At 44.0% G+C, this 25,717-nt stretch overlaps 1 protein-coding gene across 1 annotated transcript in view; it reads left to right on the forward strand.

Annotated features, from left to right (window-relative positions):
- The window catches only part of LOC310798955 (metal regulatory transcription factor 1-like), a gene marked incomplete at both ends in the record, with an annotated part of 37,592 nt that overhangs the window by 4,898 nt on the left and 6,977 nt on the right, over positions 1 to 25,717 (forward strand). Inside the window, 8 exons of the mRNA XM_083661511.1 lie at positions 11,404 to 11,642; positions 14,545 to 14,676; positions 17,533 to 17,569; positions 22,042 to 22,078; positions 22,632 to 22,765; positions 23,900 to 23,977; positions 24,208 to 24,314; positions 24,399 to 25,104. Of these exons, the coding sequence (XP_083517637.1) occupies positions 11,404 to 11,642; positions 14,545 to 14,676; positions 17,533 to 17,569; positions 22,042 to 22,078; positions 22,632 to 22,765; positions 23,900 to 23,977; positions 24,208 to 24,314; positions 24,399 to 25,104 (1,470 nt within the window). The remainder of the gene's footprint in view (positions 1 to 11,403; positions 11,643 to 14,544; positions 14,677 to 17,532; positions 17,570 to 22,041; positions 22,079 to 22,631; positions 22,766 to 23,899; positions 23,978 to 24,207; positions 24,315 to 24,398; positions 25,105 to 25,717) is intronic.

The raw sequence follows: 25,717 nt of genomic DNA on the forward strand, positions 1-25,717 counted from the left end.
ATTTTTATGATCATCACATTTTGTACATACTGAAAAACACATGTTAACACTGAATTTGAAAAAGTTATGCATTTCTTTATTTGCAAAGCCTTTGGAAAAGCCCATAATTCATAGATTTACTGCATTATTTCATATCAATGTGAAGAATTTGGCTGATAATGATAACCGATATTAACATTGCAACATCTGACCGATACCGATATGACCGATATGTTAAAAAATCGGCCGATACTGGCCGATACCGATATGATTGCCGATATATCGTGCATCCCTATCCATTATGGTAGCCTACTGTGGGCAGAAGTTACGAGGGTTTTGTTTTATTTTTTTTACCAAATTACCGGAGTTAAATTAGCGCTCGTTAATGACACATCAGCCTGGCTCTTCTGTTGAGGGTCACAGTCTTTGATTGACAGGTTCTATAGCATGTTTGGGACATGGAAATGTCGGTTTTGGATCTTGTGGATACCGAGCAAGTGGAATGACGGCAATCGGTTCAGGGTGCCCTCTACACACCCTGAAGGTTTCAGCCCGATCGCACGTAAAACGGCATAGCTGTGGCTGAACACAGAACTTGAAACAAACAAACAGACAAACAAACAAAGTCCACATACTCAATTGTACATAGATTAGATCCAGGCGGCGCTCAGCCAAATATTACATCCTTAAATCCACCTAAAAGTTCAGCTTATGCTTTTAGCTGTGACTAGCCAATCATTTTTCCATAATTGTCCGTCACAAAAAAAAATCATAAAAACTTTGCTGTGTATGTGGCGGTGTGGAAAACCGCAGCATACTATATGAGCCTAACGGCTTCACCACTTTAAGTTGAACTTGGTTGGTAAAGCATTAGGTTTGCCGCAACAGAGATCCTGGGTTCAAATCCTGAGTGAGTCAATTTAGCGCCAATCTGTTCACGCGAGTTGTCATTTCATGTTGTCGCAGTTATTGTCACCATGTTTTCGGTCAGTGCTAGCTTAGTCTCGCTAGCCAGCCTCGCTTCCCTTCCGTCAGAGAGTCTGGCGCCGCAGGTTTCCATTGTGGGATTGCGAAAAAAATGCTCTGTGTGGGTTAACCAATCATCCTCGTCTTGGGCGGTGCTTAGCGTTAGTGCCCTTGGAAAATAGTTTTGGGGTGGAACTTGTGCCGAGCAGGCCTTCTTTATTGCACAATCCAAATTTTCTTCAAAACTTGCCATTTTCAGCGTGTAGCAACGAGTTAGCCTGTAGGTTTCTGCCGTTAGCTTTCTACGCTAGCTAGTTAGCGTCGTTGTTTTCACATTCGGCGGCCGGGAGCATTACAGCGACACACATGGGAGCGGAAGCCGCTCTGATTGACATATGGTCGGAGCCAATGACAGAGCGTGACAGAGCTTGCAAGCGGGGGAGCAGATATCCTGCTGCCACCGAAACAGCCGCTCGAATGGGAGAGCAGCTTTAGAGCAGGGGCGGGCTGATCCCTGTTGCCTGTTTCCACAGCGCCAGACTCTCTGACGGAAGGGAAGAGAGGTTGGCTAGCGAGACTAGTGCTAGCTAGACCTGCTGTGTTTTAGGCACTCACTCTGCTGGAATCCGTCCAGTCCTGACTCTTGTCCATGGCACGCCATCATGCACAGTCTGCATCATATCATTGATGGAGGGGAAACTGTATTGTGCAAAATCTGACGTAAAAAATAGGACAGATGCAAGATAGTGTTCAGTCACGTCCGCTGGCATTTGCTCTTGTGTTGCGTTATTATGCCTGTGGTGTCTCTGTGTACTGTACATATTTGAGATTTGAGTGTATGCGCCTCTCTTATGTGAGCACCTTGTCAGTCATGGTTCTAGTTTAAATGAATTGTGAAATGGATCTTGATCACAATGATCAAGGTTCACTTTATTTGTCTCCCGTCCCGTGGGAGAAATTTGTCTTGGAGTAGTATTATTATCAGTGACTTTGGAAACAATTATTTTGTCGGTAGAAATTGAAAAATCGGACTGATTTCAATCTTGCTGGGGTCTTAATTCACACATTCACATTAGGGCTGCACAATTAATCGTATTTTCATCGTCATCGCAATATGAACATGTGCAATAAACACATCGCAAAGACTGCCTGCAACGCAATGAGTCACAAAAGTGGTTTTATTTACATGCGGCCTGCATTCCCACTCAGCATCTGACCATTTTGTCTTGTGTTGTAAATCCAGCGTACACCTTTCCCTTACAACAGCGCGCTCCGCCCCTCTGCCAAAGCCCAAACACGCTGTGTGTAGTTTCAGCTAGAGTCAGTGTATATTTCATTTCTTTATTCAGTGGGCATAGGCTATGTTTGGGGTCTATGTTAGCATTACTGAAGCAGAAAGACATAGGAACTGTATAGCTAATATGCATACTTTAATATTTGTTTATTTATCGCAAGTCGTATCGTCATCGCTATATTGAACAATGTTATCGCATATCGCAGATTTTCCTCATATCGTGCAGGCCTAATTCACATACTAGATATTTTTTGATTGGATGGATTATTAAATTGAGGGGAAGGATTGGTTGAGCTTTTACTCCATTTTGGAAATCATGACATTTTGGATGGGGTCAAAATCACACTTTATGTGGGACTGTGCAGTGCAGTGCTGCACAACTCACAACAAAATTTCTTCCAAAGGACTGAGTGGCTGTGGCACGCACACAAATCTTTCCTGCGCTAAGATGTAAATGTATTTTAGCGCATCTTGCACTCATCACAGTTTTTATGAATGATTTTTCAGGTGAATTAAAATGTTTATTGCATTGCTCTGACTGAGGGGCAGGGGTCCCATGTGGCACAGTTTGTATTTGCAAGCCATCATTTCATTTTTAACTCAGATCTATACAAATAGTAGATTATGATAAAATGTTATGATCAGTGATTCCCATGGCATGCTAGCTTGTCAGTAAGGGGCAGTGTTGGGCAAGTTACTTTCAAAATGTAATATACTACATATTACTAGTTACTTTCATTTGAAAGTAATACGTTACTTTACAATATTACTTTCTGTGTAGAGTAACTCGTTACTTATTACACTACTTTTGCATTACTTTCACCAAAACAACAGCAGCAGCAGAATGACATTGCCGCCCCGGAACCATCCCGAAAAATAATTTAAACCGCCTTGAAGTCAGTGTAAACAATCCAAAATTCTAAATGTTATTATTTTCCTTTGTTATTGTCATCTATAGTGGTTATTTGCATAAAAACACACAGTTTGATTAGGAAATTATTGTATCTTTTTTAAATATGTGCTTTGATTTAATAAAATGTAACTCAATTTGTAACTTGAGTTACTTGACAAAGTAACTGGTATAATATTACTGAATTCTGATAAGTTATATTACTGAGTTACTGCTAAAAGTAATATATTACATGTAATATGTTACTTTTGTAATGAGTTACCCCCAACACTGGTAAGGGGGTTAAATAACGCTCCAAACGTAAGCTACATTTTGGAGAGGGGAAAAGTATTTCAAAGGGGCCGCTAGACCTCTCCGCTCAATTTATCTGAATGAAAATGGGTTGCGTGGGTACCCACGAGTCTCCACATTATAGATAAGGTAGCATTTTTCACAGCCTAAATAGCATTAATAGCTTGTGGATTGATTTCTTTCTGTTGTTGCCTAGTCTGGGTGGAAAATCCTCATTCCGTGTCATCCGGGTATGGGCGGAACACACCCACGACATCCGCCTGGAACCAAAGTGCAGCTGTGCTCCCGCCTCCCGCTCAATCCTTGCGTTCTCTTCAGAAAATGTGGGCGACGTGAGTATCTAGCTACCCAAAAAGCTACAAAACAAACAAACTAAAACCAAATAACGGCATCGCCGCCTGACACACCGGTCAAAATGGTAAAATGGGGGAACGAAAAGAAAACACTGCGGCACACAAAGCGGAAGACCCACCGGAACGCGGGGGCGGGTCTTCCTGCCTGTAGTAATGCGTACCAGGCACTCTCTCCTTTGAGAGAGCCTGGTGACGCCAGGTTAGTTTGCCTCAACACATGTTTAGGTAGACTCAGTCCTCAGTCTTAATGTTGTCGTGCTACGCGAGTGGGATCCGCGGAGTACCCGCCTGGAATCTCCGAGAGACGACCCCTGACAACCACGCTCCCAGCGCGCGCCTTTTACGCTATTTCTGTAAATACGATATTCCTGGAATGCGAGTTTTAACGAGCCAGTTACATTTCTTTGCATTCTTAGAGAGATTATAGTTTTTGTTTTTTGTTCATGTTTCATACAATTGGCCAAGTTAGTAGTTAGTTTATGGGATAGGAATTCTGCCAGATGACCGGCACTAGGCGCCATTTTCTAATTCATTTGGAAGAGAAAATTATCCTGAAATGAAGATTTGATTGACAGCTGCCATGTCGTGATATGATTGGTTGAAATGGGGTAGAAATTTGATAGTACTAGGTGACGTCAGCAAACTGTACATTACTGTTATCAATGAAATCTTGAAAAATGAACTTTTGATGTGAAAAAGTGTGAAAAACTAAAGAAATTAGATTGTTGTGATTTTGTTTGCATACATTATTAAATAGGTGCACTGCATACCCAGGTATTTGAACTAAAAGAAAAGAAAAGTCATTTTTGGGTTCAGCTCGACTTTAAAGTACTATTGAATTACACCATCATCGTCATTGGAAGCTAAAATCAACATGATGAATTGTGCAACATAGGGCCGCCACAAACGATTATTTTAATAGTCGACTAGTGTTGGCCAACACTGTTTGCTTGCTGTAAGTCTTCTTGCATAAGCATTGAATTTGTCCTGGCCTGGAGAGGTCTTTTCCTCTATGCATGTTGGAGGCTGGTGGAGAAGAGTCACGATGGTGTGGGAGATGGATAGTACTGAGCTAACATGCTTTAGCAAGCTTCCCACTGTGGCTTTTTACATGCCTGTTAGCTGAACAACTGATCTCTCCCACACCCTTAGGTTAAAAATGAATAGCGTTGGCCTACCCCATCATTCAGATCAGTGCTCGTCAGTTAAGACTCTCAGCTATTCTTTACTCAACAGGAATTGAATCGGCTTGATATCAGTTGTATTTGAACAGCTCAGGAAGGAGAAATGGGGAAAACACAAAAGAGTTCTCTTTGACCGGTGCCTGCCTGGCTGTAAAGACAGACATTCGGGGCACAGCGGAGTCGCCTCTGCTCTTTACGCTAGTTTGTTGTCAGAGGAGGTGGAGGACACTGATGGGAATAAGGGGGAAGCTGTGTGTGTGTGTGTGTGTGTGTGTGTGTGTGTGTGTGTGTGTGTGTGTGTGTGTGTGTGTGTGTGTGTGTGTGTGTGTGTGTGTGTGTGTGTGTGTGTGTGTGTGTGTGTGCGTGCGTGCGCCTCGCTTGGGTGGATGAGTTCGGCAGAGTGGCTTGCTTGGCAGGGCAGGAAGAAGCAGTATCAAATTATTTCAGGCGTAGAGATGGAACGGTATGACAATTTCACATCACGATTATCGTGACCAAAATTATCACGGTTATCGTATTATTCATAAAATTCATAAAAAATTGCTGAAAATGTTCAAAAAGTACTGAGAGACTCACTGAAATCATTTTCCAAAGTTTTATATTGAAAACTCAGACCCAAAAAGGATTGATACACTCACTGAAATCATTTCTCAAAGGCTGTATGTTTGCATCTGGGAAGACTGTTGCCAACTTTGGTTGATGATGGAGAGTATTTACCATGTTTTTCAAAGCACTGTAATCACAGTACCACGGCACCACGGTTTTAACGATAACGAAAAATTGAAACGGTACGGTTATCGTAAGGAATTTGATCACGGTTATCATTAAAACGGGTTATTGTTACATCCCTATTCAGGCGTGGTTTCATCTAAACCAGGTTGGGAAAAGTGATACACGCGATCAGGACACATACCCTTAATCTGGCTTCCCACCTGCAGACACGGCCATTTGTTCCTGTATGGACGCCCGACCAAGCCGGAGGTAACACAGGGGCTCGAACCTGCAACCCTTGAGCATAGAGTTGGTAGGCAGGGAATCTACCGCTGCGCTACTCTGACGCCCGTCAGCCAACAGTTTAACCCATTGATACCTGATGCAGCATTTGCGTGTATATTAGGGATGGGCATCGAATTTCGAATTTTCGAATAATCGTTGTTATTATCAAGGTCGACTTTTATTATTGAAATTCGAAATTCGAAATTCGAAAAAAAAAAAAAAAAAATTTTTTTGAGTGAAATGTTGCATTGTCTCCCCTGATTCTAAGTATAGTCAAATCGCTTGGTTTGAGCAAGTAAAACAATTTTTATAAGCATTTTAAGCAAGGTTTATGGAAAAATGAATGGCGGATGAAATCCCATGAAGAGGGAGAGGGGGTGACTTTGGCACCCCTTTGGCACTCAGACCTGAGCCTACTAAATATTTAATGAACCACTCATGATTGTCAAAACTGTTTTTTATTTTCGAAAATGTCAATGTCATGTAACATGTTCTTTACTTCAGTGGTGCAATGCTTGTTTGAGCTAAAAATCCACAGCAGAAGCTTTTTATATTAATTAATAAAGCCGTAGACTTAGAATCAGGGGAGACAATGCAACATTTCACTCACAAAAAAAAAAAAAAAAAAAAATTTACATTTTTATTTTTATTTTCGAATTTCGAATTAAATTCGAATTTGGCCAGCGAATTTCGAATAGTGTTTTTGCTAGAAATGCCCATCCCTAGTGTATATCCCTCATTTGTGTGTGTATCCCTTTAAGAATGCGGTTCGCAGTCTTAAAGGGATACACACACAAATGCTGCATCAGGTATCAATGGGTTAAAAATAACCACAACCCCACCTGGCTTTGGATAGCTCCTGCCATTGTGTCTGGAGTCAGTGTGTGTTTTGAGATTCAGATTCAGATTCATTTATTTAAAGAATGGGACTTTACACATTAATGAACAGTACAGCCGTACAGTAAACATGCCAGGTTATAGCCCAAGGGCTAGTTTCCACCTGTAGTCCCATGGCAGGTTGATGTAATCATGAAAGCGAAAGAAAAATTAATAGTACAAAAAAGATTAAAAGTACAGAAGGTTAGTAAAACCAAAAATGATTAAAACACACACAATTAATAGTACCAAAAAAATTAATAGTATAAAAGGTTAGTAAAACCTAAAATAAATAAAACACACAGAGCATGCTGCAAAACATGGCAAATGATATGTTAAGTATGTTAATTGTGATCACATTGTTGGTTTGATCTGAGCCATATTTTCAACTGGCCTTTGAAGGTGGCGAGACTAGGGCATTCTCTAATAGAGGAAGGTAGATTATTCCAGAGGGTGCTTCCCATGAAGGATAAGGTCTTCTGACTAAAGGAAGTTTTTCTAAAGGGGACCTCACAGACCTTGTTCGTAATGGCCCGGGTGACACGGGTCGAGTTGGCGGTCGAACGATATTTGATGAAGTCAGCAAGAGGAGGCGGCGCCAGTCCATGTAGAACTTTGTATATTAGACAGGCAGAGGTGAAATTTCTAAAGTTCTCAAAACTTAGCATGCCATATTTACGTATGACATGACAGTGGTGATGAGAAAAGGGTTTTTTATCTAGTATTTTCAGGGCTTTTTTATAAAGTAGTTCGGCTGGTTTGAGAATGGTTACTCCTGTCAGCGACCAGCTAGTTATACAATAATTCAGATGCGAAAGGATCATCGAGTGTAAAAATAAAAACGCAGCGTCTGTGGACAGACAGCTCCTTATTTGTCTGAAATTATACAGGTGGAATTTAATTTTTTTGGAGATCATTTTAATATGGTTGCTAAACGTTAGGTTGGAGTCTAACATCACGCCTAAGTATTTAAACTCGTTAACTACAGATAATTCCTCTGACCCCAAGAAGACATTGGAGCGCGGAGGTGCAATGTTTCTTTTAGAAAAGAACATACAAACTGTTTTTTTTGCATTCAGCACGAGACAAGATTTAGTTAGCCATGCCTGGATATGAGAGAGAGCTGAAGATAGGACACGTGCCGCCTCCACTGGGTTTTTAGCCCTTGTGAAAATAACTGTGTCGTCAGCATAAAGCTGGACATCTACATTAAAACAGTAATCTGGAAGATCATTAATGTACAGGGAAAAGAAAATTGGGCCCAAAATTGAGTCTGCCGGGTTGTGTCAGCATTATTATCGGTTTTTGACTGATACATTGTCTTTTTAATGCGGTCAGGGGCAAATGCACAGACTTTGTCTTGATAGACATTTCTGTGGAAATTCATGTCAGTGAATTCAAGACTTTGCACACAGAGTCCGTTTTTTCGTGGGGTGTGTGTGTGTGGGGGGGGGGGGTGTGAGTGAGAGAGAGAGCCACACAGACACACTGCCAGCCGCTGTTCTGGATCAATAGGATCGCGGTAGTTTTCTTTCCCTTGCGAATTTTCGCAACGAATATTGGATAATTAACGCATCGGACTCAGTGTGCAAGGTATCTGTGCGTGACGTTTTTTTTTCTTCCGGATGACGGATAAAAAAAAACGCAGCGAACAATTCGGACTCTGTGTGCAAAGACCTTTAGTCTGCCTCCTGTTTTTAACTCCATCTCTAAGAGGAGCAGGGTAATACGTTACAGGAATAACACTCGCTGTGAAAGGAGATGCTCTTTGTCCAGGGGCCCCAATGCACAGCTTCCTCCTCCCAGCTTTGTGCTCTGACAATGCAGGCTAGAGAGGGGACTGCTTTGATCGCCATGGCCCCAGGCCAGAGCAGGAGACTGCCACGCCATGGCCCCAGGCCAGAGCACGAGACTGCCACGCCATGGCCCCAGGCCAGAGCAGGATACTGCCACGCCATGGCCCCAGAGCAGGAGACTGCCACGCCATGGCCCCAGAGTAGAGCAGGAGACTGCCACGCCATGGCCCCAGAGCAGGAGACTGCCACGCCATGGCCCCAGAGTAGAGCAGGAGACTGCCACGCCATGGCCCCAGGCCAGAGCACGAGACTGCCACGCCATGGCCCCAGGCCAGAGCAGGAGACTGCCACGCCATGGCCCCAGGCCAGAGCAGGAGACTGCCACGCCATGGCCCCAGGCCAGAGCAGGAGACTGCCACGCCATGGCCCCAGACCAGAGCAGGAGACCGCCACGCCATGGCCCCAGGCCAGAGCAGGAGACTGCCACGCCATGGCCCCAGAGTAGAGCAGGAGACTGCCACGCCATGGCCCCAGGCCAGAGCAGGAGACTGCCACGCCATGGCCCCAGAGTAGAGCAGGAGACTGCCACGCCATGGCCCCAGGCCAGAGCAGGAGACTGCCACGCCATGGCCCCAGGCCAGAGCAGGAGACTGCCACGCCATGGCCCCAGGCCAGAGCAGGAGACTGCCACGCCACGCTGCAGTGGAGCTTGGTGCTGCTGTGACACAGAACTGGCTGGATGTATTGCATGAGGGTTAGAAGTGAGATTCAGCGCTGTCGCGCGCTCCCCCGCTCTGCCTGCTGATGGGGGGGCGGAGTCATTGAGTTCAGGTCCCTTCTGAAAGGTCACGCTGACTCAGTCTGTCGCTTCAACGTACGGAGGGGGCGGGGCTTCTTATTGCTCAACTGAATAGACTACTTGCACAACTCCACTACTTCCTGAAGTGAGTAGGGCATCTTGGTTTCCTGTCCTACACTATTGGATGAACTGATTAATGTCAGGTGTGCCTGATCACTGTTGTTGTGACTGCAGCAGTCAGGCACACCTGACATTAATCAGTTCATCCAATAGTGTAGGACAGGAAACCAGGGCCGTTTCTCAATACCAAGAATGCGTTCTTGTTCTTGGGTTCTTGGGGAGAACGTTCTTGCTAGTCGTTCTTGGAAGAATGAACTTGCTAGGTCACAAGCACACATGACGCTGTTGGCAGTTTGAGACGATGCGTTCTTGAGGGTATTGCGCAATACCAGCGCAGAGGCCGCCTGCAGTACTACACAAATAAAAAGCTCAGCTGATGTAGATGCAGCCAATTGCAGCTCTGGAGCTTTTTTGACATTTTTTGCCATAAATGTTCGTAATGTGGCACTTATATGCCCTACTCATTTCAGGAAGTAGTGGAGTTGTGCAAGTAGCCTGTTCAGATAAGACTTGATCCTTGGCTTTGTGAAATACTGCATCAAATCGTTGGTTGGTTGATATTAAAGAGAGCTTTTTCCTAAGCGTCACTGTGGTTTACTCCTGTATTCACCTTATCATTTGCCCATATCAGGAGGCTTCTGCATACCTCATTTTTCTCATCGTTATTCCCTTTTAGACCCGGAAGTAGATTACTCCTGCCTTTATCATTTTTACACTTGCCAAAAAGCTGTTCTCAAGCAAAAACAAACGGTTATAAAGTTTTAATATTTTTTTGGATGAGGTAAAGTAAGGTCAAGTCCCACTGATTGTCACACACCTGAGTGTGCGAAATTTGTTCTCCGCATTTGACCCATCCCCTGGGGGAGCGGTGAGCGGCAGCAGCGCCGTGCTCGGGAATCATTTGGTGATCTAACCCCCCAATTCCAACCCTTTGATGCTGAGTGCCAAGCAGGGAGGCAAATGGGTCCCATTTTTATAGTCTTTGGTATGACTCGGCCGGGGATCGAACTCACAACCTCCCAGTCTCAGGGCGGACACGCAAACCACAAGGGCGGCCACTGAGCTGAGAACGTAACATCCAAATATGTGACACGTTTATTGGAATAACGCCTATTTGGACATTTCTAACGAGCAGTGACGAGCGCTGGCTGCGTGCCGGTCGGACTAGCTAGTATCTGTCAACCCCTACTGGCAGTGAGAAAACACTGTCGATGTGCCTAATTGTAACTAACGTTATGCGGACCACCCGGTCGGCATAGCCATCGGCTCCTCGCAGCAGTAACGCTATGAGCATCATGGAACTGAAGTTGGCGTTACCTGTATCGTTCCAATTGTGCTCGGATGGTGACCTGCGTTAGGCATGGCTGTAGTAATGACAGCAATAAAGTCCCCGTGGTTTGTTTATCTCTACCGTCCACAGACGTGAAGGGAGCGAGACGGAGGATACGTCAGCAGCACAGGAGATGTGTGGATAGTTAGGAGAGAGACAGGTGAAACTTTCTGACAGCTCCTCACAGCAAAGTCTGTTCACCTCGTTTTTTCTTTTGTTTATTTATTACAGGCACTAACGGCAGCATACAAACAACAACTCTGGGGTTTTTATTGCTGTCATCACTATCGCTATTTTGTAATGGAACAGAAACGACAATAAGGCCGTTACTATAGTTGTCAGCTGCAGGACGGTATGTCAACAATATGGCGCTGTCCGGGGTTAGCCAATAAGATCTATTATGGTAGCAGTTGTCTGTGCAGACTTGAATCCCCATCATTAGGTACGGTACTTGCTTCTTAACTCTCTCCTCCTCCTCTTCTTCTCTGCTTTCCTCTCTCCTCTCTCAGGTGAAGCGTTACCAGTGCATGTTCGAGGGCTGCACGCGGACGTACAGCACGGCGGGGAACCTGCGCACGCACCAGAAGACCCACCGGGGCGAGTACACGTTCGTGTGCAACCAGCAGGGCTGTGGAAAGGCCTTCCTCACCTCCTACAGCCTGAAGATCCACGTGCGCGTCCACACCAAGGAGAAGCCCTTTGAGTGTGACGTGCAGGGCTGTGAGAAGGCCTTCAACACTCTCTACAGGTGAGCCTCAACACAAGCTTTACATTTTGTTTTCGTCATGGTACTGTTGTTACGGTGCTGCTGTGTGTCCCAGAGTTCAGGTCAGGTACGTCAAGACACAAATCATGTCTGTTGTATACTTAGCAGTGTCTATTGTCTAATAACCAGTGCTATCTGTTAGGGGTGTCACAATACACTAATTTCACGATACGATACGATACACGATATTGGGTTCACAATAACGATACGATACGATATTTTAACTCATTGAGTGCCAGCCACTTTTGGAGAACGGACGCTCCCAGTGCCAGAGTTTCAGAGCGTTTTCAGTGATTTCTCGAGGCCCACAGAATATTGTGTGATATTACTATGTAAACACCGAACACGTACAAAGAACGATTAGACTCTCTTCTATCATCTGCAAAAAAAAGTTTATTGATCCCATTTTCCGTTCTTTAGTTATGAGCCGGAGAAGATAGGCTGTTTTGAGCAAAAAGACACTTTTCAAATTAGAAGCTGAGTTATTCCGCCTTTTGTGAAATGCAGCATTTCAAGCACATTCACTGAGTCTGAAGATAATATTTTATGATGTAGTGACGTGGTGTCGTTGTGTGGTGCCTGCGTGCCCCACCCCCCTCTCCCCCCCTCAGCTGCAAACTCCTCCCCACACTACACAGCCTCACGCACCCAGTCTAGCTCTGTTTGTGTGCGCCGGGCGGCTCCCAGCGCGACAAGGAAATGTCAACCCCGACTGCAGGGAAAGGTTTGGCCCTTCGGCATCGGGTGCTGCCTTTCTGGTGGCTAATCGTGTGAAGAAACTATGCAGACAGACAGACAGAGGCAGAGGAGCTCAGTTGTGTGCGCGGATTGACTGCGGTTCGCAGACAACGTCAGCTGCAGACAGAGCAATCTATATGGCTCTGGCTGCAGCATGCATCGGTTTCTCTTTGATCACGGCTTTTTCCTCCTGTTTTCTGGACCTTTCTGTAATCTGGAGAGCACTGTCGCCACCTACTGGGTCGGTAAAATAGGTTATAGACCTCCAATAGCTACAATATTTGTACAGGAGATGTATCGGGCATTGATCCACGTCCCACCGTCAAAAAACGCAATTGACGACAATCGTCGTCTTTGGCACTCTACGTTAGTATTCGAATTGACGACAACTGTCGTCATTGGCACTCAATGAGTTAACAATATTTCTTTTTAACAAAAGTAAATAATTTTTATGTATTTATTTATCATTTATTTAACCATGTGAGTCCCGTTGAAATCGAAACCTCTTTCAAGGGAGCCCTGGGAAAATACTGGAAAAATAGTCTTTCATTTGAAATACACAAAATACAAAACAAATGCTGTTTTTGGAAATTGTTATTATAATAACTAGAAAACAACATGGAAGATAATGCTTCTCTTGCAATAGAATGTGTCACACTGTCACAAACTAAATTTTGTTGCATGGTGAAAGAAAAATAAAGTATACAATCTATTTCTTAAATAACTCATGCTCAATGGTCCCTAAACTTATGTAATCTTATGTACCCCTTGAGCTGTTTTGCCATGCCAGTAGTAGTCTACCCCCTCACTCATGCGTGTTGATTCTGCTAAATTTGTTCTATTATTATTCAGGAGCAAATTTGTTTTTAGTTTTTTACGATATAATTTTTTTCTGACGATATCGATATCGTGACGTTTCGATATCGCGATATATCATGCAACAAAATATCGTGACACCCCTACTATCTGTGCATCATGCCGCACCATGCATTGGTGTGGAAGGAATGGAGGAAACTGAGGAGTGCAGACTTTAAATAAGGAGGGAGGGAACTCAGGTGAAATGAATGGGGACTATCAGTGAGGGAACCAACAGGTGAACAAAATAACTAAGTAGTGAGGAGTAAAGCTAGGGAAAGAAGTGAGCTACAGGAAGTGAACTGGGTGAGGAGAGGAAGTGGAAAAACTAAGAATAAAAGGAAAATCATAAAGTTCACGTCTTCACGACACCCTGTGTAGAATTTGACCTGTTTGTTTATTTGGGATCTAGGTTCCCTTGTAATGTGAATGTGGAAAGGTTAAAGTGGAACTGAACCTGTTCGGACTGGATTGGGCTTTGGCCAATCCTGGCGTGTTCCGCCTCCAAATCGAGTGCGATTCAGTCGTGTTGTGGCGCTCCCCTCGGGAAGAGCATTTTGACGGGAGGAGTGGAGCTCAGCGACCCGCAGGCAGCCAGCTGCCTTCGTGTTGCCGAGCGGAGAGTGCAGCACGTCGGCCTGGAATCTCCGAGGTGCGACCCCTGACAACCAAGCTCTCGGATGCGCGTTTCAACGAGCCAGTTACATTTCTTTGCATTCTTAGAGATTATAGTTTTTGTTTTTTGTTCATGTTTCTAACAATTGGCCAAGTTAGTAGTTAGTTTATGGGATAGAAATTCTGCCAGATGACAGGCACTAGGCGCCATTTTCGACTTCATTTGGAAGAGAAAATTATCCAGAAATTTGATTAGATGAAATTTGATTGACAGCTGCATGTCGTGATACGATTGGTTGAAATGGGGTAGAAATTTTATAGTACTAGGTGACGTCAGCAAACTGTACATTACTGTTATCAATGAAATCTTGAAAAATGAACTTTTGATGTGAAAAAGTGTGAAAAACTAAAGAAATTAGATTGTTGTGATTTTGTTTGCATACATTATTAAATAGGTGCACTGCATACCCAGGTATTTGAACTAAAAGAAAAGAAAAGTCATTTTTGGGTTCAGCTCGACTTTAAGAGTTTGAATGCCTTTCACGGGCCGTGTGAAATTAAGTGTCAAATGTAATCGCTCTTTACTTAGCATTTAACCGCAATGTGCTTAGTTTGTCTCTCTCTCTCTAAGCCGCCCTCTTGTGGTTTAATGAAACCCCCTGGTTTGTCTCCGCAGACTAAAAGCACACCAGAGACTTCATACGGGCAAGACGTTCAACTGTGACTCGGAGGGATGCACAAAGTACTTCACCACACTCAGCGACCTGAGGAAGCACATTCGCACGCACACTGGGGAGAAGCCATTCCGGTGAGCAATGTCATCGTCACACTGGCTTTGAATCCTTCACTAGGAGGAAGACATCTGCCGCGGAGAGAAGAACCAGTAGGGGTGCTCCGATCCGGCTAAGCCACGATCCGATCCGATTCCGATTCCTGGGGTCACGATCCGATTCCAGAATCGATTCTCGATTCCAACGATTCTCGATTCCAACGATTCTCGATTCCAACGATTCTCGATTCCAGAATCTAGAATCGATTCTCAATTATGTAGTTTTATATTGCAATAACACAAAGGTAAATCTAAGACAAAAAATGACAAATGTATTAACACATTGAGTGCCAAGGACGTCTGTGCACGTCCTAAAAAAAAGTAACGTTCAGTGCCAAGGACGTCTGTGCACGTCCTAAAATCATAATTCATATTATTCCATAATTCTGCTGTTTAAGGTCGTACCCAGCCAGTGAGCATGAATCCCTTCAAGGGATCACACGGCGCCACCTTAAACATCGACACGGAAGCTGCGCCACCCACCTCAGGGGGGGCACGCAGGCTGCACAGAAACCACACCACACGCCACCACATCAGAAAACACCAGCCAGAGTCAGTGAATGTGCTCGAAATTAGAGTGCAAAAGGTATTCATAAAAGGGACTATATCTTGGAAAGTAAAAAAAAACGACAGAAAACCCTTGAAAGTGCACTTTTTTCAAAGGCTGTCATTTCATAATGGAACTGTCTAGAAACAAAATTTCTTCTTTGGAAGAAGCAGGAGTGTTCAATGTTTCATTAAAGTCCAGCCCTATCAATATAGCCCTAATAGAAAAAATTCTATAGCTGTTTTCAACTGAATGGAAGTGAATCTGGCACAGGCTGCAGACAATTTTACTGAAGCGCTGTGGCACTCAATGTGTTAATGCTGAACTTCAAATTCAACTTCTGAAGTATTACAGTCAGGGCCTAAATTCATTTTGCAAACTAGGGGGTAATTCCCCCCTTATGTTCTTCAGATAAGATGGATTTATAGGCTGGGGGGGATCTGTAGACTTTGAGAAGGATTTATAGATTTTGGGGGGAATACATTAACCAGAGTTCTTAAGTGCAAGAGGTGGTGGCACCGTGGCAGTACAGTACACAAATGACATGAACATTTGGACACTTATTCAGCCGGTATCTTGCATGTTGCCTTCAGGTGCACTAAGAAAAAAATAAAAATAAAATTACAATACAAAGAAGAATCGATTCTTGGGAGTTTTGGAATCGATCCAGGAATCGTGGCATTAAGAATCGCGATCCTTTCAGAATCGATTTTTTGGAGCACCTCTAAGAACCAGTGTTCTCCATAGCCATTGGTAGACAGCTCCCTTAGTCTATTTTAATGATAGCTATGCCTCTGGATTTATAAGTAGTTAACACGTGTTGACAGGGGAGCTGCTGTTGCATAGCGGATCAAACTGTTTAGTGAGGTTCACTATTCAGCACTTCTTGTGGGGGGTGGGGTGGTGCAGTGGTAAGCGCTGTCGCCTCACAGTTCGAAGGTCCTGGGTCCGATTCCCACCTGGGACGCCGTGAACGCTGAAGGAGTGCGTGCGCGTCCGCATGTCCTCGAGTGCCCACCGCCCGGGTCGGGTCGTCAAAAAGGGCCTTTCTGTCTGGAGTTTGCATGTTCTCCCCGTGCCTCCCAGGGGTTTCCTTCATATAGGAACCCCTTCACCAAAACATGCAATATCCTGGTTGCTGATGTGGTGCCTCCTCTGGTCGTTAAGGGCGCCTGTTCGGAGGGAGGGGAACTCGTTGGAATAGCGTGAACCTCCCACGTGCTATGTCCTACCAGTGAAGCTTCCCCTGTCAGGTGAAAAGAAGTGGCTGGTTAACTGCCCATGTCTCGGAGGAAGCATTGAGCCAGTTTTGGGTCTCCCCAGATCAGCAGAGGGTGGAGCAGCAACCAGGATAAATAAATTAAAATTAGCACTAATGGGGGATAAAAAATCGGCAGGGGAAATATTGGAAAAACAAATCTGCACTTCTTGTGCCTTTTACTGCACCTGATAGTTGCCTACAGTACATAACATGTAGATTAAAGGAGAATTCAGTTTTTTTTTAACCTGCAGCCCTCTCCTCACATTAATTATGATCTGACGACTCACCCAGTGTTCTCCGCAGCGTTTTTGTGCCTCCTAGGCGTTGTTTTGAGATCAATAGTGTCCAAGCCAGTCCTAGAATGGAGCTCCGTGGGGGCCAAGTGGCAGCGTGCTTTTCCTCCATCTAAATAGACAGTTTTATTCCCGTTGTCGACGCATATCGTCATAAACTGATCCCTAAAGAACGATCAGACTGCTATTCTCCCCCGGGCTCTTTTCACTGGTGGTTACAGGCATCCCATTTTCGCCTGTCGGGTCAGTGAGACACAACTCTCGTCAGGAAAGTCTCACTGACCCGACAGGCGGAAATGGGATTCCTGGCATGCCTGTAACAACTACCGCTCGGCGCTCTTTACCGCTGTAAAGAGCCCGGGGGACAATAGCAGTCTGCTGGTTCTTTAGGGATCCGAAAACGGGAATAAAACTGTCTATAGATGGAGGAAACGCGCGCTGCCACTTGGCCCCCACGGAGCTCCATTCTAGGACTGGCTTGGAGAGTATTGATCTCAAAACAACGCCTAAGACGGAAAAAAACACTGAGGAGAACACTGGGTGAGTCGTCAGATCATAATTAATGTGAGGAGAGGGCTGCAGGTTAAAAAAAACAAAATTTTTCGTTTTTTTAGGTAGGCTCACTCGCCTACCTGCAGCATTACTTTACTGTAGATAAATGATCATGTATTGAAAATGTATTGAGTCTAATGTTGTGTGTTTGACATGATGATCTGTTTGATCCTTCCTTCAAGGTGTGACCACGGCGGCTGTGGCAAAGCTTTCGCTGCAAGTCATCACCTAAAAACACATGTACGGACACACACAGGTACTGGTTTATACAAGTCATCACCTAAAAACACATGTACGGACACACACAGGTACTGGTTTATACAAGTCATCACCTAAAAACACATGTACGGACACACACAGGTACTGGTTTATACAAGTCATCACCTAAAAACACATGTACGGACACACACAGGTACTGGTTTATACAAGTCATCACCTAAAAACACATGTACGGACACACACAGGTACTGGTTTATACAAGTCATCACCTAAAAACACATGTACGGACACACACAGGTACTGGTTTATACAAGTCATCACCTAAAAACACATGTACGGACACACACAGGTACTGGTTTATACAAGTCATCACCTAAAAACACATGTACGGACACACACAGGTACTGGTTTATACAAGTCATCACCTAAAAACACATGTACGGACACACACAGGTACTGGTTTATACAAGTCATCACCTAAAAACACATGTACGGACACACACAGGTACTGGTTTATACAAGTCATCACCTAAAAACACATGTACGGACACACACAGGTACTGCTTTATACAAGTCATCACCTAAAAACACATGTACGGACACACACAGGTACTGGTTTATACAAGTCATCACCTAAAAACACATGTACGGACACACACAGGTACTGCTTTATACAAGTCATCACCTAAAAACACATGTACGGACACACACAGGTACTGGTTTATACAAGTCATCACCTAAAAACACATGTACGGACACACACAGGTACTGGTTTATACAAGTCATCACCTAAAAACACATGTACGGACACACACAGGTACTGCTTTATACAAGTCATCACCTAAAAACACATGTACGGACACACACAGGTACTGGTTTATACAAGTCATCACCTAAAAACACATGTACGGACACACACAGGTACTGCTTTATACAAGTCATCACCTAAAAACACATGTACGGACACACACAGGTACTGGTTTATACAAGTCATCACCTAAAAACACATGTACGGACACACACAGGTACTGCTTTATACAAGTCATCACCTAAAAACACATGTACGGACACACACAGGTACTGGTTTATACAAGTCATCACCTAAAAACACATGTACGGACACACACAGGTACTGGTTTATACAAGTCATCACCTAAAAACACATGTACGGACACACACAGGTACTGCTTTATACAAGTCATCACCTAAAAACACACGTACGGACACACACAGGTACTGGTTTATACAAGTCATCACCTAAAAACACATGTACGGACACACACAGGTACTGGTTTATACAAGTCATCACCTAAAAACACATGTACGGACACACACAGGTACTGCTTTATACAAGTCATCACCTAAAAACACACGTACGGACACACACAGGTACTGGTTTATACAAGTCATCACCTAAAAACACATGTACGGACACACACAGGTACTGCTTTATACAAGTCATCACCTAAAAACACACGTACGGACACACACAGGTACTGGTTTATACAAGTCATCACCTAAAAACACATGTACGGACACACACAGGTACTGCTTTATACAAGTCATCACCTAAAAACACATGTACGGACACACACAGGTACTGGTTTATACAAGTCATCACCTAAAAACACATGTACGGACACACACAGGTACTGCTTTATACAAGTCATCACCTAAAAACACACGTACGGACACACACAGGTACTGGTTTATACAAGTCATCACCTAAAAACACACGTACGGACACACACAGGTACTGGTTTATACAAGTCATCACCTAAAAACACACGTACGGACACACACAGGTACTGGTTTATACAAGTCATCACCTAAAAACACATGTACGGACACACACAGGTACTGGTTTATACAAGTCATCACCTAAAAACACATGTACGGACACACACAGGTACTGGTTTATACAAGTCATCACCTAAAAACACATGTACGGACACACACAGGTACTGGTTTATACAAGTCATCACCTAAAAACACATGTACGGACACACACAGGTACTGGTTTATACAAGTCATCACCTAAAAACACATGTACGGACACACACAGGTACTGGTTTATACAAGTCATCACCTAAAAACACATGTACGGACACACACAGGTACTGCTTTATACAAGTCATCACCTAAAAACACATGTACGGACACACACAGGTACTGGTTTATACAAGTCATCACCTAAAAACACATGTACGGACACACACAGGTACTGGTTTATACAAGTCATCACCTAAAAACACATGTACGGACACACACAGGTACTGGTTTATACAAGTCATCACCTAAAAACACATGTACGGACACACACAGGTACTGGTTTATACAAGTCATCACCTAAAAACACATGTACGGACACACACAGGTACTGGTTTATACAAGTCATCACCTAAAAACACATGTACGGACACACACAGGTACTGGTTTATACAAGTCATCACCTAAAAACACATGTACGGACACACACAGGTACTGGTTTATACAAGTCATCACCTAAAAACACATGTACGGACACACACAGGTACTGGTTTATACAAGTCATCACCTAAAAACACATGTACGGACACACACAGGTACTGGTTTATACAAGTCATCACCTAAAAACACATGTACGGACACACACAGGTACTGGTTTATAGATGTCATCACCTAAAAACACATGTACGGACACACACAGGTACTGGTTTATACAAGTCATCACCTAAAAACACATGTACGGACACACACAGGTACTGGTTTATACAAGTCATCACCTAAAAACACATGTACGGACACACACAGGTACTGGTTTATACAAGTCATCACCTAAAAACACATGTACGGACACACACAGGTACTGGTTTATACAAGTCATCACCTAAAAACACATGTACGGACACACACAGGTACTGGTTTATACAAGTCATCACCTAAAAACACATGTATGGACACACACAGGTACTGGTTTATACAAGTCATCACCTAAAAACACACGTACGGACACACACAGGTACTGGTTTATACAAGTCATCACCTAAAAACACATGTACGGACACACACAGGTACTGGTTTATACAAGTCATCACCTAAAAACACATGTAAGGACACACACAGGTACTGGTTTATACAAGTCATCACCTAAAAACACATGTACGGACACACACAGGTACTGGTTTATACAAGTCATCACCTAAAAACACATGTACGGACACACACAGGTACTGGTTTATACAAGTCATCACCTAAAAACACATGTACGGACACACACAGGTACTGGTTTATACAAGTCATCACCTAAAAACACATGTACGGACACACACAGGTACTGGTTTATACAAGTCATCACCTAAAAACACATGTACGGACACACACAGGTACTGGTTTATACAAGTCATCACCTAAAAACACATGTACGGACACACACAGGTAATGGTTTATACAAGTCATCACCTAAAAACACACGTACGGACACACACAGGTACTGGTTTATACAAGTCATCACCTAAAAACACATGTACGGACACACACAGGTACTGGTTTATACAAGTCATCACCTAAAAACACATGTACGGACACACACAGGTACTGGTTTATACAAGTCATCACCTAAAAACACATGTACGGACACACACAGGTACTGGTTTATACAAGTCATCACCTAAAAACACATGTACGGACACACACAGGTACTGGTTTATACAAGTCATCACCTAAAAACACATGTACGGACACACACAGGTACTGGTTTATACAAGTCATCACCTAAAAACACATGTAAGGACACACACAGGTACTGGTTTATACAAGTCATCACCTAAAAACACATGTACGGACACACACAGGTACTGGTTTATACAAGTCATCACCTAAAAACACATGTACGGACACACACAGGTACTGGTTTATACAAGTCATCACCTAAAAACACATGTACGGACACACACAGGTACTGGTTTATACAAGTCATCACCTAAAAACACATGTACGGACACACACAGGTACTGGTTTATACAAGTCATCACCTAAAAACACATGTACGGACACACACAGGTACTGGTTTATACAAGTCATCACCTAAAAACACATGTACGGACACACACAGGTACTGGTTTATACAAGTCATCACCTAAAAACACATGTACGGACACACACAGGTACTGGTTTATACAAGTCATCACCTAAAAACACATGTACGGACACACACAGGTACTGGTTTATACAAGTCATCACCTAAAAACACATGTACGGACACACACAGGTACTGGTTTATACAAGTCATCACCTAAAAACACATGTACGGACACACACAGGTACTGGTTTATACAAGTCATCACCTAAAAACACATGTACGGACACACACAGGTACTGGTTTATACAAGTCATCACCTAAAAACACATGTACGGACACACACAGGTACTGGTTTATACAAGTCATCACCTAAAAACACATGTACGGACACACACAGGTACTGGTTTATACAAGTCATCACCTAAAAACACATGTACGGACACACACAGGTACTGGTTTATTTGATGTAACCTCAGTTTGTCTAAAGCCCCTTTTAGACTGGCCAAAAATCCCACTAATATCCACAAACTAGTGGCATTTTCTTCCGTCTAAACGTTTCCAAGCCGGGCCGAGCTGGGTTTTTAATGCGGCGGCTCTGCACGCCATGACGATATCAATCTTGGCGGTGGTCCAACACGTGATTTTCCGACCGCGCTTCTCCTCCTCCTGAGGTGCCGCCCCTTTTCCAGCGTGAGTCAGTGAGATTCAGTGATTCACAAAGCAATATAGACTCTATTGTTGGTCAAATGGGTAGGAATATAGCTGTTATTAAGAGATGCTCTGCGTTTATATCACCTCATTTGACCAAACAAGTACTACACTCTAGTTTGATCACATCTAGACTATTGTCCTGTCCCATGATATGGTCAAGTGCAGCTGAGAAAGATCTAGGAAAATTCCAACTCCCGCATTTTCCTCTCCAAAATAAAAAGTTTCAAACTAACACCTGATGTTCTCTCTCCCTCCTCTTCTCATCCCTCCCTCCCTCCACTCTTCCCACAGGGGAGAAGCCTTTCAACTGTCCCAGTGACGGCTGCGAGAAGATGTTCAGCAGTTCGTACAGTCTCAAGAGTCACATCCGAGGCCACGACAAGGGCCAGCCGTTCACTGTCACCCTCACCCATCCACTCTCTGAAGTAAGTCACACCACACACAGCTACTTCGGACTATTTGTCTCTTTTTCCAGCATAGTGGTCATGTCCTCTATACCAGAGGTTCTCAAATGTTTTTCAGCCAAGGACCCCTTACAAGATAGAAAATATACCGGGGACCCCCTCATTATGATTTGTGATTTTGGGCTAAGCTTAATTGTTTCCACGGTAACGTGCTTGACTTTTAATTTGATACATGTAGGTTTGTTATTAGAATGTAATCCATGAACCATTTTAGATTTAAAGCATAAACTATTTTTGTTGAACTATGAAGATTTTGCAAAAAAAAAATATATATATATATATATATTTTATTACATTACATTTACATTACGTCATTTAGCAGACGCTTTTGTTTTGTCCAAAGCGACTTACAATATCACAATTTGTCAACAGTACAGAAAACCACTATGCAACACAATCAATGACAGCCAAGATATTTTGATAGACTAGCACCATGTAGGAAGTAGTTTGAGAAGGAATAAGTAACATGTAGCATTTTTTCTTTTTTAATTAAAAAAAAAATTACCTGAAAACTTTTCGCGGACCCCCTGGCAAAGTGCCCCCTGGGGGGTCTGCGGACCGCCATTTGAGAACCACTGCTCTATACAGTTCTAGAGCAACATTACCTCAAGTGCCCCATATTATTCACCTTCATTCATTTGTTTTTCAAATGTGCTATTTTCCAGGATAAGAATAATGTGTCTCCGTCTGGTGATATCTAGGGTGTTTCTTGAATCAATTTGACTTAAAGCCCCCCTCCCCTCCAGTCAGTTTACCACCTGTGTACAGTCCTGGACACGCTGGAGTATTATAATTGAAATGTTGTGATAATTGTTTAGTTGCCCGTTTAAAGATATCTAACTGCAGTGTGAGTTATTGCTTTCAAAGGGTGTGTTTTAGTGCAGCGCTCCCGGCAAACTGGAGATGGGTAAAGCGACGGTGAAGTGAGGAAATTGTGAACACAATCGGCATGAAAGAAAAAAAGTAAAATAGGAAACTAAGGCCCAGTTTGAGAATAATCAAAATAATCATTGAACCTGTTTGCATGATTCAGCACTTGTCCCATCCCATATGCAGTGGCAGGTTTAATTATGGCCTATTCGTCTCTCATTGCAGGATGCAAATCACTCGCTGTGCCTCAGTGACTTAAGCCTCATTTCTACAGACTCCGAGCTCCGAGAGAACATCCATAATGTAAGTGTGGCCTTTGCTCCAGCACTGCCAAAATAGCCATTTGATTGACGATGATGAAGATGATCTGTCTGATATGCTCAATATATTGTTTTCCTCAACAGGAACAATTGGCACCTTAGGCTCAATTGTGTCATTTCATATCCTGAGTAATTAAGGCCATCTATGGCTGTCCTAATAGATAGTGAGCTCACTTGATCTATTTATTAAATACCTCTATAATTGTATTCCAGGCTCAGAATTTGGACCTGAACAATGTGACCCCTGTGAAAATATTTGAGCTCATGTTCCAGAGTCCTGAAAATAGTGTCAGTCAAGACGATGCCCAGCCCAACGGCAAGTACTTTTTTAAAAACCTGTCAGTTTGAATTGAGTTGAATGTTCTCTTCCACTGACCGGCGGCTTATTCTCCTCCTTCAGAGAGCCTCGCTGAAACCTTCAGCCTGGAGACCCATGCCCACCCGGGGGTGACCGACGCCTCGCCTCTCCTCTCCTTCTCCTTCTCCCTCAATCCTACCTCCTTGTCTTCTTGTCGCCACACGACCGCGGTCCCGGAGGCTCCTTCCCAACTCAGCCAGACGACCTCCACCTCTCAGACCTCCACCCCTGCTGCCTCCGTCAGCGCACCTGTCAGCTCGGGCCAGCCAGGCCCCTACGTCCACCTAACAACAGGCCCCAAGCAGACTCCCGGCGTGCCGGCTGCCCAGGCTCCGGCCCAAGCGCCGAACCACGTCACCCCACAACAGCACTACGTGGCAATGCCATCCACATTCCTGCAGCCAGATGGCGCTGCCCAGACCACTCCTCTAGCACCGCCCATTGTCTCTTCTGCTCCTCCTCCCTCGGTTCCAGCACTGACCGCCACAGTGCCAGCAGCAGGCACCACCGCCGCTGTTTCCGTCGTCGCAGCCACCACTACAGATGCTCCACCGGCTGTGGCTCCTCCACCCGTGCCTTTGGCCACCAACCCAGGCCCCGTTGCTGCTGGCCCCGGTGTGGCCCCCACCCCCGCCACCATCACCATAGCCCCCACCCAGAACATGCTGCCGTCGAGTTTGGTCATGTCGGACCAGAACCTGCAATGGATCCTCAGCAGCGCCGCCAACAGCCAGCAGAACCCAGATCAACCGGTGAGTTAGAGCAGTGGTTCCCAACCATTTTTGTGTTATGTACCCCTTGAGCTGTTTTACCATGCCGATAGTACCCCCTCACTCATGTGTGTCCATAATTCTCATAAAGTTGTTATATTAAACTTATATTAAACTTTTAGTAGGCCTCTCTAACACATCTCATTAACACATTCACTGCCAGCCGTTTTTTCAATACTGTAGGTAGCTTCTGCCAAGTTTTTTTTTTGAGGATTCTGGCTCATCTTTGAAGAGCCGAGGATTCTTTTCTGCTAAGATTTTGTGAACACAAAATATCTCAAAAGAACTAATAGAATGTGTGCTTTCTCTGTCTAAAAGAGTTAGTTTGTAGAGTTAGTAGTTATGTAGGCATTAGCAGTAGAATACAGCATGGTTTCAGCGTCTGAAAATTTAAGCTGAGATAAATAGCTTTTTGTGAAATTCGATAGAACAGTCACTTTAACCATTTATTTTTGGCGTAAGACGTCAGACCACTAAACAATAGTTTTGAACAGTAATTTCCTCCATAGCAGCAGGAAACCCCCCTCTCCTTCAAACTCCTCCCTCCGTGTGTGTTCTCCTCCCTCCGTGGCTGCAGCGGTACAAGCGAGGCTCT

This window comes from Poromitra crassiceps (assembly GCF_964638095.1).
Source record: "Poromitra crassiceps genome assembly, chromosome: 26".
Lineage (NCBI taxonomy): Eukaryota > Metazoa > Chordata > Actinopteri > Beryciformes > Melamphaidae > Poromitra > Poromitra crassiceps.